Genomic DNA, 19,148 nt, shown 5'->3' with positions numbered 1-19,148 from the left:
AACAGAGCTAGTTATTGGCAAATACCAAATGACTGGGGAAGAATGCTTTTTATTTGGCATGCCTAGACCAGAAGAAGTAATTGTGTAAAATGGTGAGTCCCTGAAGGGAAAATACTTACCTCACAGTAGTTATCTTCTGTGGCATGAAGGAACTAGTAACCAGAAGTCTGTCTATTCAACCAAAAGTCAGGAAAGAATAGACATGACCTAGCAAAACCAGATTCCAAATGCTGAAAGATTTCAGTTAGGTGGGAGAGGATTTCTCAAATAACCACAAAAAGAATATTCCAGGACTATTTTAAAGCCTCGATAGACATTCTCTTACCTTTCAGGTAAGTCCTGGTTCATTTTAGCTCTTGACAAATGTTATTACTTGACAAATGTCAGTTGTAAGATTATCAAGACCCTTCAAGCTCTAGAAAATCAAGATTTCTACTCTTTTGCATATCATTTGTACCTTCAAATCAGATGGTGCAGAAACAACATATCCTTTTAAAATATTTGCTGAATTAATGGAAGAAGAGAGTAGTGAGTAAGTTTCTAAAATTTGTCATTCAAGCAAATATAAATAAATTTTGGATTTTCTGTTGCTTAAAATTATTCAAACATGGGGCACCTGGGCGGCTCAATGAGATAAGCCTTTGCCTTCAGCTCAGGTCATGATCTCATGGTCCTAGGATTGAGCCCCGCATCCGGCTTTCTGCTCAGCTGGAAGCCTGCTTCCCCCTCTCTCTCTGCCCTCTCTGCCTACTTGTGATCTCTCTGTCTCTATCAAGTTAATAAATAAAATCTTTTTTAAAAATAATTCAAACACTTGACCTCCTGTAGAATCCTATCCCTCTCTCAACACTAATTCAACCCTAAACATACATACATGTGCGCACACACACACACACACACACACACACACAAATACATATTTCTTCTTTAGAGACAAATAGGACACATACACGTATCTTCGAAATATTAGATGTCATCTTGTGGATGCATAATTTTTTCGCTTATTTCTGAACAAGGAATACTGGTTTCTAGGTGGAATGGGCTCCACCATTTAGTTTTCCCATGACCTTGGGCAGGTTCCACAGTGTCTCTGAACTTGAGGTTTCTTGTCTGCGAAACAAAGTATCAAATGCCCACCCTGCATTGCTTTTATGTGAAGTCGGTGAAGTAGCATGATACACATTTAGTGCACACTGCCTGGAAGCTGGCTATTATTATTCAAGCTACAGACAGCAGCCTGCCTAGCTGATTCCTAAACATTCCTTCTCATCCCGTACCAGCTCTTAATCTCAGGTCCAGACTTACACATTTGTATTAAAAAGAGTGGGGGATACATGTTCAACTAATGGGTAAAAAAAAAATCACAGAAAATGAAGAAGCAAATTGTTCCTGGAACATAAATGGTTTACTCAGGACAAGAATAGAGATACTCCTGCTATTTCAGAATCCAAACACTCGAAATTATTTGAACTCTGAAGGTAATGATGAGTCTTTCTAATTTATCAAGGTGATGACTGTATTTTGAACTGTTCTAGCCCTTCATCATGTTCTAATTAACAATGTCATTGCATTCAACACATTTCCTCACTAAAGATGGTGAGTTATTTAGGTTTTATGCATAATCTCGAAGTACTGGTGTGTGTCCATTCATATTTATCTCTTAGTCCATTAAAGAAAACAGTTAGCAACTGTTCTTCTGAAAAATCATTTCAATTAATATTGCTTAGGAATAAAAAATATATTGGTTAGAAAAAAATGTTTTTTATTAACCAATTTTTGATTAAAGTGTAGTTAGCCATAATATGGCCTATCTAAAGACCTTAGGCATCTTGGTGTTCAGTTAGCTAATCAACCACAGTGTATTAGATCAGATAATATCTATTTAAAGTCAAAATTGTCATTAAGTGCCCTAAAAAAAATTTACTTTGCTTTAACTGGGATGATTCAACTTTGACAATTCTTTCAGTTTTCTTTAAGTGCAAAAACCAAGTGACAGTAGTGCTGAATTTCAGAAGAAAGTATAAAACTCATTTCAATGATTTATGTTTTATTTAGCACAGTAAATCTTTATTCAGCTGTACTGAGGTATAATTGACAAATGAAATTATAATACATTTAAAGATTACAATGTGATGATTTGACATATATAACTGTGAAAAGATTTGCACCATCAAGTTAATTAATGCTAACATCTTATCGCATATTTATTTTTTGTCTTTCTGGAGAGAACACAAATTCTACTCTCTTAGCAAATTTCAGTTATACCCTACAGTATTATCAACTATAGTCACCACGTTATACCTTAGATCCCCAGATCTTATTCATCTTATAGCTGAAAGTTTGTACCTTTTTACCAACTTCTCCCTATTTCCCCCATTTCCAGCCCCTAGTCGCCACCATTCCACTCTGTTTCTATGAGTTCTTTTTTTTTTTTTTTTTTTTTTTAAGGTTCCACACATAGGTAATACTGTAAGGTTATTGTCTTTGTCTGGCTATTTCACTTAGCGTAAGGCCCTTCAGTTTCATCCATGTTGTTGCAAATGGAAGTGTTTTCTTCTTTTTATAAGTCTGAATAATGTGCTATTTCATCTATACTACATTTTCTTTATCCATCCCTCCACTGAAAGCCACTTCGGTCATTTCTATACCTTGGCTATTGTGAATAATATTGCAATGAACTTGGGAGTATAGATAGCTCTGTGAGGCAATGATATCATGCACTTTGGATATGTACTCAGAAGTAGGTTTGCTGGACCACAGAGTAGTTCTATTTTTAATTTCTTGAGAGCCTCCATACTGTTTTCCATAGTAAACTGTCACTGGCAATATGAGCTTCCATTCCCAACAACAGAGTACAAACAGTCCCTTTTTCTGCATTCTCACCAGTATTTGTGATCTCTTGTCTTTTTGATAATGGTCATCCTGAGAGGTATGAGGTGATAGCTCATTGTGGTTTTTTATTTGCTTTTCCCTGGTGATTAAGGATGTTGGGCACATTTTTACATATCTGTTAGCCATTTGCTTGTCTTTTGGGGGGGGAATGTCTATTTGTAGCCTTTGTCTACTTTTTAATTAGGTCTTTTTTATTTTGCTATTGATTTGCATGAGTTCCTTGTATATTTTGGATATTAGCCCCTTTTTAGATAAATGGTTTGCAAATATCTACTCCCATTCCATAGGCCACCTTTTCATATTGATGGTTTCCTTTGCTGTGCAGAAGCCTTTTAGTTTGATGTGTCCCACTTGTCAATTTATTTTGTTGCCTTTGCTTTTGTTATTTAATGAATTTTATTGAGTTCTAATATGTAGTAGGCATTTTTCTAAGACATTAATATGTATCATTTAATGTTTTTAACAACCTAATATAGTATAGTATAATACAGTATGTCCTATTGTATAGTACAGATAGTATAGTATAATATAGTATGTCTATTGTTTTGCCTATTTTACTAATGAGAACAATTTAGATACTCTTTAGTTATTTTGTCTAGGTTATTTATCACAAATGTGTTGGAGCCAACCCACAATGCATCTGACTCCAAGTTCTACGATCAAAATCACTGCTATTTTCTCATCATTTTTCTACATAAACAATGCAGAAAACAAATGATTTTTTTCTAAGCTCTACTATAATCCAGTTCAGAAGCTAAAAAATAATTTTGCTTTAAATATAGCAAATATGAATGAGGACAATGTAATTTAAGAGCAGCTCGTCCACTAACCCAGCAGGAGTGTTTTATTTGTAGCTTAAAATTTCATGAGATATAACTCATTAGCCTTTAGGTATACTGAATTATCTATTCACTTTAATGAACATGAAAATATTTGCTGAGCCCCTACTCAGAGGCAAGGTATAATGCTAGACACCCTGAGAGTTATAAAGAAGAATGAGACGTTGTCCTTCCTGTCATAACCCTACTATCTATTAAGGTAGAAAGGGCATAAAATGACCACTATTATATGAACTTATGTAAAATTTCCATACAGTTGTTACGGATTTGTGTTTAAGAGAGTCTTGTTTCGGGGCACCTGGGTGGCTCAGTGGGTTAAAGCCTCTGCCTTCGGCTCAGGTCATGATCCCAGAGTCCTGGGATCGAGTCCCGCATGGGGCTCTCTGCTCAGCAGGGAGCCTGCTTCCTCCTCTCTCTCTGCCTGCCTCTCTGCCTCCTTGTGATCTCTGTCTGTCAAATAAATAAGTAAATAAAATCTTAAAAAGAGAGAGAGAGAGAGAGTCTTGTTTCACTTCCAAACCCTCGAAAGGGCATAACCGAGATATGCCTACCTATGCAACAAAGAATTGTCTAGCTGATTTGTTCAAAGCATTACATTAAGTGCAACCAGTGTTTTGAAGCAGCTATCAAACCGAATTAATAGTTTTCCTCTTAGAATTTTTCCTGCTCCAGCTCCTAAAAAAAGATTTTAAAAAAGGATTATTTGATTGACTTGTCCCGTTGTAAAGTATGCACCTGCTGTGAAATGAAGCCACGGAGAAAAAAAAAAAAAAGTTGAATAATTTAACTTTTTTATTTGTAAAGATAATCAGGGTTTTTCTGATTACATCTTAACTTCATAAATGTTAAATAACCTATCAGCATCTAGTTGTTGTAAATTATGAAAAGGAGCATTGCGAGGAATATTAACCAACGAAATCCTTGTTCTTTAGTGAACAAGAAAATGTGTTATGGCAGCTTGTCATTGTGGGACTGGTAACTTTGACACCAAATAACAAAACTGCCATTTGCACTTAGGGTAAATTGGTTCACTTGAGCTTCCACTGCTCCTCTTGCTCTGACATAAATTTATGAACTCGGGAACTAACCAAGTCGTGTGGCTTCCCAGCTGACTTTAACAAATATGCCCATTTCATTTCATTTAGTCATCAGAATACCAGGGGGCTAGGTTGTTTCAGACTCATTGCAGATGGTGTAGGGTTTGCAGGAACACAGGAGCCTTTCATGTCACAGTCATGTAAATTATGACAGTGGAGGGGCCCTCTTTCCTAAATACATGTCACTGTTTGACATGCTCATAGCTTCAAGGAGCATTTTCTCTTTCAGCACCTCATAGGTATATGTAAAGGACATTTATTTCCAATTAACCAAGATGTGAAAAATACATTTTCCGGGTTCATGCCTTGACTAGCCATGTTGAAACCTAGATCAAGATAATGTCTATATTTGAAATGTAGCAGAAAGACAGCTTTGTTCTCTGACCCCCTAGGAGTCCTATCCTTCTAAGCAGAGAAGTTATTGAAAGCAGCCCAGTAGGTACAGAGGAAGACATTCAGTAAAGCGCAACCTCAGATGAATTGACGGAAAGACCATTTCTAAATTATGGCTAGAAATGGAAAAATATCTTCATAGGAATACACTTGATCATATCCAAGTATTCATTAAAAAAGCTAGATAAAATATTGTTATAAAGAGATCTACTTAGATGAATATAAGTTATTTGGAATTAGAATAGAAACTATACTTTTTAAAAAAAGGTGGGTTCGGAGCGTTTGAGAGCTGATAAAATAGTGTCGGAGATGTGGGTTTTTTTTTTTTTTCCATTTTGTTCCATTTCATTTTGTTTTGCTGAGATGTCTGTCATTAACTCAGCACTTTCTATTCGCAGGAATGTACTAAAATGTTTTACATGCATTTTCTAATTTAATCCTTATAGCTCTTTATGAGGTGGCTATTATTATCATCATTTTACAGATGAAGAGACCAGCGTTCATAGAGGTTAAGTAATTTACCAGAAACAAATAAGGGCAGAGAAGTGACTTGATCTGCCTGACTCCATTCTGTGGTTGGTCTAGTTCAACAAGAATGATAGAATATTTTTCAAATGAGTGTTTGTCAAACTTTTCTATAAGATCTATCCCAGGAACAGAGAAGACAAAATGAATATGCGATCAATCGTAGGAGTTCTAGAAACCACCAAAAGTAATCACCATAAGTTTGCAATTTCTTTAAGGTCTTGCTTTTTAGGTTAAAAACTCATACAAATTTGCCATTTTATTCCAATGTGTTTATCTTCATCCAAAAAATAATGTATTTTATAATTTATCATTAGGGAAGTTATTTATTTATTTATTATCTATCTCCTTGGATAAAGAGTGCTACGCTGTTATATTTTAGGATATTAGATCACTCTGGAGAAAGCTGACCCCAATAAGTTCAATGTCCAGGCAATTCTTTCTGTGTTCATTGTGTTATAAATATGCAGGTACAAACAGCAGCCTTTTTCCCCCCACCGTTTTACAGACTATGTCAGGGTAACAATAAGGAGAAACGGCCAAAATGGGATGTGCATACTGTGACATTCCAAGATACTGTGAATGGAAATTTCCATTAGCCTATCTTCCTGCTGAGAGGTCAAACTACAAACTGAGAGGGTCCCTGATCAAGTCTTCAATCTCTTTTACTACCTGGAACAACAATCTCCAAAGAACATTCTTAGTGGGGAAAAAAAAAAGCCTGATTATACAGCTCTTTATTTTACTTCTAATGTAGTACATAGGTTTTCCTCACCCATTAATAGACTAAGAGCTTCAAATGGTCCCTATAATCAATTCTCTGCATCCAACTCTCAAACTTCATTTTAACTATAGCAGTCTTTTTGGGAGCAGTAAAACCATTGCCAGTTTCATCTTATAGTTGGGAATTAGGAGTCAAAGAGTATCTTCTAAATAAGCCCAGTATGTGTATGCACGATGCCGTTAAAGAGAAAAATAAATTTATTTACATTTTCTAGCCATTAATCTTTGTCATGGTATCTTTTTTCTTCATAGAAAAAAAAAATAACATAGAAATGTCTACTACCTAAGATTCAGCAGAACTGTGGGCCCAATCAAAGTTTCATCCTGTGTCTGCAGAAGATTACCCATGATGATTTAATTTTAAAGCAATACTGAGCAACTCATATTAGATGGTGTTTTGATTGCATCACGAATAGGACTTGTACTTGTTCAAAACACTGATTATGTCAGCATAAACTTCTGCTGTCATTTAGTTAGTTCTAAGGTGACTATGGAGTTACAACAACTGACCAGTCAAAGCTCTGATCACTCAGTACCAATATAATTTTCTAGTCTTGGACTTTTTAGGAAGAAAACTCCATACCAAATTTTTGTGAACAAGGAAAAGTGGGATTCTGCTGGTTTCCCTTGCTCAGGCAAGGAAGCCTTGCATTTCCCAAATTTTAAAGGTCAAAGTGGCATTCCAGGAAGAGGTGCCATGTTTGTCCTTGTCTTTAAAAATACTTTGACAGAAATCCACAAGTGTGTAGGGTATATGTATCTCAGTTTCGGAAACTTACCCTTCAGAGCTTCAAATATTCACCTACAATTTAGTTTCCTCAGTAAGAATTCTAATTTTTCCATTTCTTCCCTCTAATCAGTGTTCAGTAACTGTTCTGCCTGGCTACTCATGTTGTCTCAAAATTATCCTCTCATTTTTCCTCAGTTGTCCTAATCCAAGTTTCCATTACCAAGAGAGAACATAAATAGAGAGAGATAAGTTTTGTTATCAGATGGGTCTGAGTTCAAGTGTGACTACCCCAAGTAATCAACTGGCAATCTGGAACAAGGTGCTTAGTTTTCTCGTCTTGAAAAAATGCAATAACATTTGCTTTACAATATTGTCCTAAGATTTCAATCATTCACTCAAACTGACGTTTATTGAGCTGCCACTTTGTGCTAAACTCTAGGCACTGAAACTACGCTGGGGATAAGAACAGAGCCCCTGACATTATGGAGTACCCTGTCCTGCATGCAACCAGAATGCAATGAGATGGCTGTTCTTGTTTGGGTTATTGCTGCAACTGTGTAGAAAGAAAGCAGGGTCAACTCCAGGAGTCTTACCCAAAGGCTTTACTCTAAGGCGTTTGGCATAGGAAAGAAGAACAACAGATTTGGGAGTGGAAAATACAGTGATACGCTTTGGACCTGTTGAGATGGAGGTCTCTGTGAAGTAGGTTGCTGAAAATAGAAATTAGGAATGCAAGAGAGATAAAAAGCCAGAAATAGGAATTTAGGAATCAATGATAGAACAGCAGTAATTTAAGTCATTAGAACAAATACAACAGATAATTTAACAAGGATGCTCTAATTTAAACTAAAATTTCTCAGTCTGGGTTCAGCACAATCGCAGCTTTCCAAAGGAAACAATTGTTCAGTCCTCTGACTATGATCAATATATCCTTTGGAGAGTTCTTATTTTCATCTATCCTACACAAAATCCCGAGCATCTCTGCTTTATACTGGCTCTTCCAACCCTTATACAATTAGGGCTCTATCTACAAAAAGCAAACCTTCATTTCATTTTTTAGGCCTCATTTCTGAAGGGTTATTGAGTCCTGTGCTGTAGATTTCATTGCTTCTACAGCAAAGATAACCTTATTTAAGTGCTACAAAGGGAAGTAATTAAACCCTCAAATGTTATAAGCTATCAGATCAATGAGAAAATCTCATGAGAAATTCCATTATATTCTTCATTCAAGGCTCATATACTCTCCTTGAAAAAAAAATGTACATGTTGTTCATGACCAACTAAAACTTACAGGCATTTAATTATATGAATAGATTGTGAAAAGGCTAAACTCACAAGACCTTCTTTCTTTAGGAAGCATTGTGAAAAATGACAGTTTTGAACCCAAATTTCATATGTATTTAGGTCCATAAGTCTCCCTGACAGAGTGGACTGTCCTAACTCAATAATTAATGCACTGGGAATTCTCTAGGTAGACTATGATTTGGATACTTTATGGGCTATTATGTCAAGGATCTGTGTCAGACTGGATGCATACACAATGCCTACAGAAAAATTATTGTCACAAGCAAAACTGGTGTGTGTTTTTTTTTTATGTACTTTAAGAGTAAGTAAGCCGAGCAAAAATATATGACACCATTTCTAATTGCCTTGTATTTTTTAAGAAGTGAAACATGCCTTCGCTTTTATTTGCCCGTAGAGTGTACCTTTGAATAGAACTATTATATGTACTTCATTTGTTTTTGAAAAGGGGTGATACATGTTTTATTTTTTACTTTTGGGATATACATTCATGCAGTTATTAAGTGCTATATTTGGCAATAATATACCTTTAAGTTATAAAATGTTAAAGATTCATCGTTTTTAAAAGACAAACATTTGTTGATCATCCTGTATATCATTCATATGTGTTTTCTCTCTCTCTCTCTTTTTCTCTCTCTTTGAAGGGATCCTCATCCCCAAAATGCCTGTGGAGTACAATGTCTTACTCAATGCTGGAAGTGTAGCACCTCTGACCTCCTCTGTTGGTCATCATCAATGCATCCTTCTGGAAAATCTGGCTCCATTCACACAATATGAGATAAGGATACAAGCATGTCAAAATGGTGAAAGTCTTTCAGACACTTGTCCTGGGCTTTTATTAAAAACAAAAGTATTTTATGAAAAAATTCATTAAAAAGGAATAGATTCTCAATTCAAATACAAAGACTAACATTTCATTTCTTATTTGTACTGGACTGTTTACCCAGAAAAATCAGAGCCTGGCATTGAGTGAAGCATTATGCATTTCTGCACATTAAATCATGAATATTTAAATATATTAAAATGGTGGTTTTGCAAAGTCTTGTTTTATAAGGCCCTTTAAAAGAAAAACACCTAGATCACATAAAGGAATCATTGGTAATATAAAACAAAATAGGTATTATGAAAATTTCAAAAAAAAAAAAGGTACACACTTTGGTTTATTTAAGTTTTATTTGGGATTGAGGGGAGGCATTATTTAGAAGTCGGGTTACACTTGAATGAATCTTACATATTTCACTGTGCTTCCCTGGACTCTTTGTCATATATGTAGGCTGTTGCCCTGAGTTTCATGGCATAGGCTAGTTGTCTATGAAATCATCCATATCGTTGGTTTTAAGGAAGAACCTCTATCAGTCCCTTCATCTCTCCAAATGTTACAACATATATTAATGAAAGAAGAAAAGATACAACTCATATTGGTGTATAAAACATATTGCTCCACTTTAAATTAAAGAAATGCCCCAATCTTATACTCGAGTGGTGGGAACTCCTATCTTATTTGTGCTTAAGAACGTCTGTGTCCAAATGAACATGAGTTCTCTTGGAGCTGATGGGACGAGGGGTCTGTGATTTTGCTTTGCCTCATCTCTGAAACTGTGAGTCAGTTTGCCCACTTCTCTCTACAAACTCAACCAAGGTATTTTGTTTTGAAAGGTACTACTCTCTCTGATCCGGTCTTCAACTACTCAACATGGAAACAGTTTCAAACTAGTGTTTTCTTTATTTAAATACAAAATCCACTTCTGCATCTCTACATCTCTAGAATTATGCTATGGAGATACAATATTCTTCAAATTAATTGATTCCTGCATGTTGGGAGCTGGCCATTATTTTACGATATTGGCAAAAATAAGATACTATTAAGAATATACAAGATGTACCAGTCACACACCCTAGTGATACTCAAGTACTTTATCACTTTCTGGCATAATGACTGTAAGAAGCTAGAGAAGCCACATTTCAGACAAGCATAAGCATTATGGTCTATGCCTCTGAAAATTTGTCGTTACTTAATGGATTTTCCAAAAATGATTCCCTATTTAAATATACATAAAATATGTTTGTATATAATAAAAAATATGTATACATATAAATACATTCAAATTAGAGATTTATAGTACTAGTCTAAAATATGTGTACAAAGGTCATATACAAAAGTTCAGCTCATATGATTTCCATGATCTCCTTATCCTTCTATATGCATATGTAACTCTTTTCCCCGCCTGACAAATTACATAAGGACTCGATTTTTTTTTTTTTCAAGGAAGTTGTGGAGTTAGCAGTAGGACATTTGTTAAAACATCCGAAGCAGCCCCAATGGATCTACCGTCCCCTGTTCTTAAGGCACTGGGGTCGGCTTGCATTGAGGTTAAATGGATGCCACCTAAAAAGCCAAACGGAGTCATCCTCAACTACTTTCTTCACAGGTAACATTGACTATTACTGTTATTTTAAATTATTTAAAAATGTGTATTATTTGAGGACAGTAAAATCAAATACATTTTCTTTTTCCATAAGGGAATAAGTGGGAATTCATGTTTTTTGGAGCACCTCCTAAGGTCTAAGATTGGTATTAGAAGCTTTTACACATAATCCAGGGGGGGAAACCACAGCTACCATGTAGCACTTTTGTCTGAGCCCTACTTTAACGATGAGACCTCATAGTGCACTTTGGCCTTACTTCTGATTAAGTGGTAGAGCAGTTCTCTAGAGGCTCACTGACCAAGAGAACATAGTCATTCCAGAGGAGGAACCAGGTCTGCAATCAGAATTCTAATATTTCCCATCACCTATTATGTGGAGTTTGGAAAAACATTTTTATCCTCAAAAAATAGGGTGTTTTCCATCTACAGAAAGAATGGTTCAACTCGGCAGTTCCCCTTCTGTTGGAAGGAGTTTCCGCTCAGCTGGCTAGATGGGAATGCAGTAGATAGCAATGCAGCTGCTGTTCACCATGATATGCAGAATTTGTGAAGTATCTCCCCCTAAAATGAAGAAAAGAAGGAAAGAGAGAGTGAAGGGAAAGAGAGAGAGAGAGAGAAGGGAGGGACAGACAGAGGAGCAACGACATTTGGGGTTGAAAGGTGTTGCGCTTCTGATCCGGGTTTCACCTGATGTGCACGCACATAGTCTCAGTGTGTTCTTTAAATAAATAATGAACAATGAGGAGGAGAAGCAGAGGGAGGGAGGGAGAAGAGAGAACAGGAAGGAGAAGAAGAGAGAGAGAGAGGGAAACAGAATAACAGAGAAACCCTGAGGGAGAAGGAGGAAGAGAGGAGAGAAGGCAAAATCAAACAGGAAGAGAGTCAAGGAGGCAAAGAACTGAGAGTCTGCTCTCCGTGCTGGTCCCTGCAGGTTGCTTTAACAAAAACGGCATAAGCTGGGCGGTTTAGAAACAACACACGTTCTTTTCCTGGAAGTTGGGAAAATACAAAATGAAGGTGCTCACAGATTCCATGATTGGTGAGGGTCCACTTTTTGGGTCACAGACTGCTGTCATGTCACCGTGCCCTCACTGTGGTGGAAGCAACTAGAGACCTCCGTGGGCCCCTTTAAAAGGGTAATAATCCCACCATGAGGGTTCCACTCTCATGTCCCAGTCAGCTTCCAAATGCCTCATCTCCCAATACCATCACCTTGGGGGTTTGGGCTTTGGCATATGAACTGGGGTTGGAGGCGATGCAGACTTCCTGACCGTAACTGTCTAAGACAAAAAAGGCACAACAGAAGAAAGATACCAGCAGACCTGAGGGATTTGCAGATTAAAAACTCCATTCCAAAAGCCACGTATTTACGTTAGGCAAACCAAAAACAACTCATTTTTGCTCAGACCCTCACACCTAACCCCTCATGGTTTGTCAGTCTCTCCATAAGCCTCACACCTTCCCCTGTTTGGTCCTGTGCCTTGAAAACAGGAAACTTAGTTCAGGCTCCTCTTTCAACTTCAGATATTAAAACCGTTTGATTCGAGTCCATCTTCAGTGACGAGTACAGGTTTGTAGGAAAATTATAGAAGGAGAAAGTATTATTGCATTTCTAGTTACGTAAATGACATGGCCAAAGAAGAGCAAGCCAAATGTCTCCTCAGCCAACATTAATTTGAAGAATAATATTTCTGATTCAAATACACACAAACACATAAAAATGGCTAACACGAATTTACATTTTAAGCTAAGCTCAGGAGTGCAGGCTCTAAAATGCCCATCCTCTTAGAATAGTTTTCTTTCATCTACTTAATGCTAATTGTATGAGAAAAGCACATCAAATTCCGATTCTGAATAAAGGGAAATAAAGTATCTGTTATGGAGCAGGACGTGGCTTCAGTCTGTTGGTTTTGTAAATCTCATGATTTCAGTGACTATTCCGTGGCAGCTATAGAGAGGGAAAACAGGAAATATAATGCAGAAAGCCCGCTTCAATGAAAAATACTGTAAATTGAATTTGACAGCATTTGATGGCATTTGATTATTCTAGTCACAGCCAAACAATGATATAAAGAGTAATATGAAACAGAATGTGTTACTGCCTAGCAGACTCAAAAGCAATAAACCTTCCTCCAATGTGACACAATCACTTCACAATCATAATTGTAGCCTGTTTGATACCTCTGAGTACAGCAGAAGGGCACTGACTGACATAGATACATTTTGTTTTTTATTTAAAGTGAAATGAAAATGGCGCACTGGGGCTCCAGATACAATCGTTATATTCACCTACATAGGCATGAATCACTTGGCGGTTATTTCAGCTGAAGTTTAAATGTGCTTAGACAACAACAATATCAAATTTTTCTTAGATAGCTGCAAAAAAAAAAATCAGGAATTTGTAAGGACAGAAATAGAATGTAGACACATAGTTCTTTTTCATTCTGGGACTACATAGAGCCCCTTCTATAGTTATGGCCACGAGCCTGCAGTATTTCTGGGGAGGTTATGGCATGTAATCCCTGCTTCATCATTTGCCTCCTCTTTCTTGTATCGCCACCAAAGGAAACACACTTAGCTCAAACCAAAGACAGGGTTTGGCCCAGGCAGATATTTTCATTAAATTGCAGGAAGCCAATTTGCCAATCCCATTTTGAAAATACCTGTCACTCTAGTCTCTCTAACCCCTTAAATCACTTCCCCTCAGTAATTTCCTTCCATTGTTTAAAGACTGCCTCTAGATATCATCCTATTGAAAAGCATCTGTGCTGATAAAGGGGTATCGATGACTTTACAAACAAAATAATCTGGGAAGGATATGATTATTAATGTGATTGCTTCTGTTCCATTTATCTGTTACTTTGTTATTTGATTTAGGCTACTTTGTTTACTAAAGAGAGGAGTTATAAAAGACACTTCTGACAATAGGGAAACATTGATGTTAGTGTTGTGCAACCTGTTTACTGATAGAGTATATAGACAAAGCCATCTTCAGCATTTGTTTTCTCCTCATAGTCCATTTGGATATTATAATAACGATTTTTCAGTATTCCCCTCTGTCATATCTATAATGTTGTAAATGCAAATCCCTCCACAAAGTCTGACTTCCATTTACAAAAGTCATCAAATATTTCTTTTTCTTGGGACTTCACAAAACACTTAATGAAATGATCTCCCACCATTTTAATAGAGACAAAACTGCATGAGGTTTATTCTAATAAACAGTCTCCTTAAGCAAATACAGAGATTGATTGATGTGCAATAAGAAAAAATATATATACAAATACTTTCTAAACACTGTAGAAGTAGAAATGAATAATGAACTCTTTCTTGAGTATTTAAATAGTAAGATTTTGAAGGATAAAATAAGAGATAGTTAGGATGGGTGGTTGATATGGAAGAATATTCCAAGCAGGGAACTGCAAATAATAATTTTCTAGAACGGGAAATTAAGCTGATTGATTAAAATAAGAGGGTATTGACTCAAAAGTGAAGAAACTTTTATACAATCAATTCATGTTGTGTGGAAAGAGAGATATGGAAATGAAGGTAGGTGGATAGATGATTGACAGGTGATAGATATATCAATAAATAGAAATGTTCATATCTGCTGTGAGATCTGAGTCCTATTACCAAGGACCTTTACTATAGTAGGAGATATAAGTCAAAGTAAGCAAACAAACAAACAAAAAAAGAGAAATATATGAATACTTACCAGAAAATATAAATATCTACCAGAAAAATATAAATATTTATCAGAAAGTTTATAGGAGAAAAGGATTCTTTTTGTCTGGAATATTTATGGAAGACTTCATTCACTCATGGATGAAATTGATGTCATTAGGACTTGGCCTTATGATATAAAAATTTAGTGACCATTATTAGAAATATTTTTGTTGGAAAAAAGTTTTAACAGGACAGAATATTAAAAAGACTATTCATCCTTTCTATATGACTTACCCGAGGCACATAAAATTTCCATCAATGAAAGTAACTACTATTAATTTTAATATACATAATATTTCTTCTTTCTTTTTATAGTTTCCCTTTCATAAAAAGAATTATATTGTTCATGCTGTTCTCCAGTTTTCCTTGGGCACGGATGCACACACACAAACCCACACACGTGCACATACACCTCACTTCTTTTAATGACTCAACTATATTTTATTATATGAATGTGAGTCTGTATTATTTAACCAGTCCCCTACTGATGGCAAAATAGGTGATTTCCAAGTTTTCATAACAACAGCAACTCCCAAAAAAACACCTTCACAATGAGCAAATGAAGGATTATTCTTAGTACTAGAAGGGCAGGGTTAAATTTTGTACATTTTAAATTCCTAGAGTTTGCTCAATAGTCTTCTAAAAATGGTGGTAAAAATTTTAATTCTGAAAATTCCTGTCAATAGGGGGTCTTATCAGCTTTTCAAATCTTTGCCAGTTCAATATTTTAAATGGCATATTATTGTTTTAATTAAAATTTGGTCATTATAAGTGAAGTCATTGGTTTATTTTAAATATTTCCTTCCTATTTATGTGTGTATATAAAAACTGCATATCCTTAGACTATTTTCTTTTCTTTTAGACTATTTCTCATTCATCTATGCTCTTTATATAGTAAGGAAATTCTCCCTTTGATGATCATATTAAAATAACACATCAATTATTCCAGCAATTTTATGGGTTCTTCTCCTTATATCTAAATATAAGACTTGATTTTGTTTTAAAGAATGAGAAATCTATGCATTTATTTTTTTTAAAAAACTATCTAGTTTGTCAACATTATTTTATAATTCACTGACTTGAAATGCCATCTATACGAAATCTTCATGTATCATCTGGTCCCTTTCAGGATTTTGTTTTCTATTTCATTTATAGTGGACAGGATTTTAATAAGCAGAGCCTGATGGCAAAGATATCTCAGGTGAATAAAATTAATAGAATGAACCAAATTCCCAATGCTAAAGTCATAGTGTTCAAGTGATGGTCAAGCTTGGCTGGACCCTTTGTTATTTATAGGGAGAATTTTGACAACCAGCTTGATAGTAGATTTTAGAAGACTTGAAATACTAGGCTAAGAGTTTAGATTTTTTATTTGGAAGCAATGTAAGCCATTGCAACTTTCGGGTAAAACAGAAAAGCAGTGTGAAAAAGTGGAGAGAGCTTGGCATTTGTAGACAGAAGATATGACTTCAGGTGCTGGTCAAATACTTAAAAGTTATGTGACCTTGGGGAAGTCATTATATTCCTCAAGCTTCATTTTTATGTAAAGTTAGGCTAATAAACATAAAGAATAACCTCCTAGAATTTTGTAAGAATTAAATGAAGTAAAGTATGTGGAAGTCCTGTGTTAAATATCAAGCATGATAAAAGTAGGAAGTCATCCTAGATGTACAATAAAGAAGTCAAATTATCACTCTTCGCAGATGATATGATACTATATGTGGAAAACCCAAAAGACTCCACTCCAATACTGCTAGAACTTATACAGGAATTCAGTAAAGTGTCAGGATATAAAATCAATGCACAGAAATCAGTTGCATTTCTCTACACCAACAGCAAGACAGAAGAAAGAGATATTAAGGAGTCAATCCCATTTACAATTGCATCCAAAACCATAAGATACCTAGGAATAAACCTAACCAAAGAGACACAGAATCTATACTCAGAAAACTATAAAGTACTCATGAAAGAAATTGAGGAAGACACAAAGAAATGGAAAAATGTTCCATGCTCCTGGATTGGAAGAATAAATATTGTGAAAATGTCTATGCTACCTAAAGCAATCTACACATTTAATGCAATTCCTATCAAAGTACCATCCATCTTTTTCAAAGAAATGGAACAAATAATGCTAAAATCTATATGGAACCAGAAAAGACCTCGAATAGCCAAAGGGATATTGAAAAAGAAAGCCAACGTTGGTGGCATCACAATTCCGGACTTCAAGCTCTATTACAAAGCTGTCATCATCAAGACAGCATGGTACTGGCACAAAAACAGACACATAGATCAATGGAACAGAATAGAGAGCCCAGAAATAGACCCTCAAATCTATGGTCAACTAATCTTCGACAAAGCAGGAAAGAATGTCCAATGGAAAAAAGACAGCCTTTTCAATAAATGGTGCTGGGAAAATTGGACAGCCACATGCAGAAAAATGAAATTGGACCATTCCCTTACACCACACACAAAAATAGACTCAAAATGGATGAAGGACCTCAATGTACGAAAGGAATCCATCAAAATCCTTGAGGAGAACACGGGCAGCAACCTCTTCGACCTCTGCCGCAGCAACATCTTCCTAGGAACAACGCAAAAGGCAAGGGAAGCAAGGGAAAAAATGAACTACTGGGATTTCATCAAGATCAAAAGCTTTTGCACAGCAAAGGAAACAGTTAACAAAATCAAAAGACAACTGACAGAATGGGAGAAGATATTTGCAAACGACATATCAGATAAAGGACTAGTGTCCAGAATCTATAAAGAACTTAGCAAACTCAACACCCAAAGAACAAATAATCCAATCAAGAAATGGGCAGAAGACATGAACAGACATTTCTGCAAAGAAGACATCCAGATGGCGAACAGACACATGAAAAAGTGCTCCATATCACTCGGCATCAGGGAAATACAAATCAAAACCACAATGAGATATCACCTCACACCAGTCAGAATGGCTAAAATCAACAAGTCAGGAAATGACAGATGCTGGCGAGGATGCGGAGAAAGGGGAACCCTCCTACACTGTTGGTGGGAATGCAAGCTGGTGCAGCCACTCTGGAAAACAGCATGGAGGTTCCTCAAAATGTTGAAAATAGAACTGCCCTATGACCCAGCAATTGCACTATTGGGTATTTACCCTAAAGATACAAATGTAGTGATCCAAAGGGACACATGCACCCGAATGTTTATAGCAGCAATGTCCACAATAGCCAAACTATGGAAAGAACCTAGATGTCCATCAACAGATGAATGGATCAAGAAGATGTGGTATATATACACAATGGAATACTATGCAGCCATCAAAAGAAATGAAATCTTGCCATTTGCAACAACATGGATGGAACTAGAGCGTATCATGCTTAGCGAAATAAGTCAAGCAGAGAAAGACAACTATCATATGATCTCCCTGATATGAGGAAGTGGTGATGCAACATGGAGGCTTAAGTGGGTAGAAGAAGAATAAATGAAACAAGATGGGATTGGGAGGGAGACAAACCATAAGTGACTCTTAATCTCACAAAACAAACTGAGGGTTGCCGGGGGGAGGGGGTTTGGGAGAAGGGGGTGGGATTATGGACATTGGGGAGGGTATGTGATTTGGTGAGTGCTGTGAAGTGTGTAAACCTGGTGATTCACAGACCTGTACCCCTGGGGATAAAAATATATGTTTATAAAAAATAAAAAATTAAAAAAAAAAAAAAGATGTGCCATGATTTAGGAAGACGAGACGAATCTGGCTGTTACAAATATTTAAGGATAAGGAAAAAGATTCGTGATAATAAAAGAAGCAGATTGTACAACAGCATGCCAAGGATGATTCTGTTTTTCTTTAAATATATAGAATATTTCTTTACATTTATATGTGCATAAAAATGTCTGGAAACAACAAAATAACTGAACAATGCTAATCTCCCAGAGATAAGTTAAGCACAACCCTTTTTTATTTTTATTTTTTTAAAGATTTTTATTTAGTTATTTGAGAAAGAGAAAGCACAAGAAGAGGGAGGGGCAGAAGGAGAAGCAGGCCAGGGAGCCCAATGCAGGCTTGACCCCAGGACTCTGGGATCATGACCTGAGCCAAAGGCAGACCTTTAACTAAGTGAGCCACCCAGGTGCCCCAAGCACAATCCTTTTAAATACAGATCCTCCTCAACTTACTATGGTTATATCGCAATAAATCCATTGTAAGTTGAAAATACTATCAGTCAAAAATGTGTTTAAGGAGCACCTGCATGACTCAGTGGGTTAAAGCCTCTACTTTCAGCTCAGGTCATGATCGCAGGGTCCTGGGATTGAGTCCTGCATTGGACTCCCTGCTCAGCAGCGAGCCTGCTTCCTCCTCTGTTTCTGCCTGCTTCTCTGCCTACTTTTGATCTCTGTCAAATAAATAATTAAAATCTTTTTTTCGGGACGCCTGGGTGGCTCAGTGGGT

At 36.3% G+C, this 19,148-nt stretch overlaps 1 protein-coding gene across 1 annotated transcript in view; it reads left to right on the top strand.

Moving 5' to 3' along the window:
- USH2A (usherin) overlaps positions 1-19,148 on the top strand; it is a 704,505-nt gene that overhangs the window by 582,211 nt on the left and 103,146 nt on the right. The window contains exons 58-59 of the mRNA XM_059145262.1: positions 9,206-9,364; positions 10,828-10,990. Of these exons, the coding sequence (XP_059001245.1) occupies positions 9,206-9,364; positions 10,828-10,990 (322 nt within the window). The remainder of the gene's footprint in view (positions 1-9,205; positions 9,365-10,827; positions 10,991-19,148) is intronic.

The sequence above is a fragment of the Mustela lutreola genome, chromosome 14, assembly GCF_030435805.1.
Source record: "Mustela lutreola isolate mMusLut2 chromosome 14, mMusLut2.pri, whole genome shotgun sequence".
NCBI lineage: Eukaryota > Metazoa > Chordata > Mammalia > Carnivora > Mustelidae > Mustela > Mustela lutreola.
This window is presented reverse-complemented; position numbering and strand designations above follow the sequence as displayed.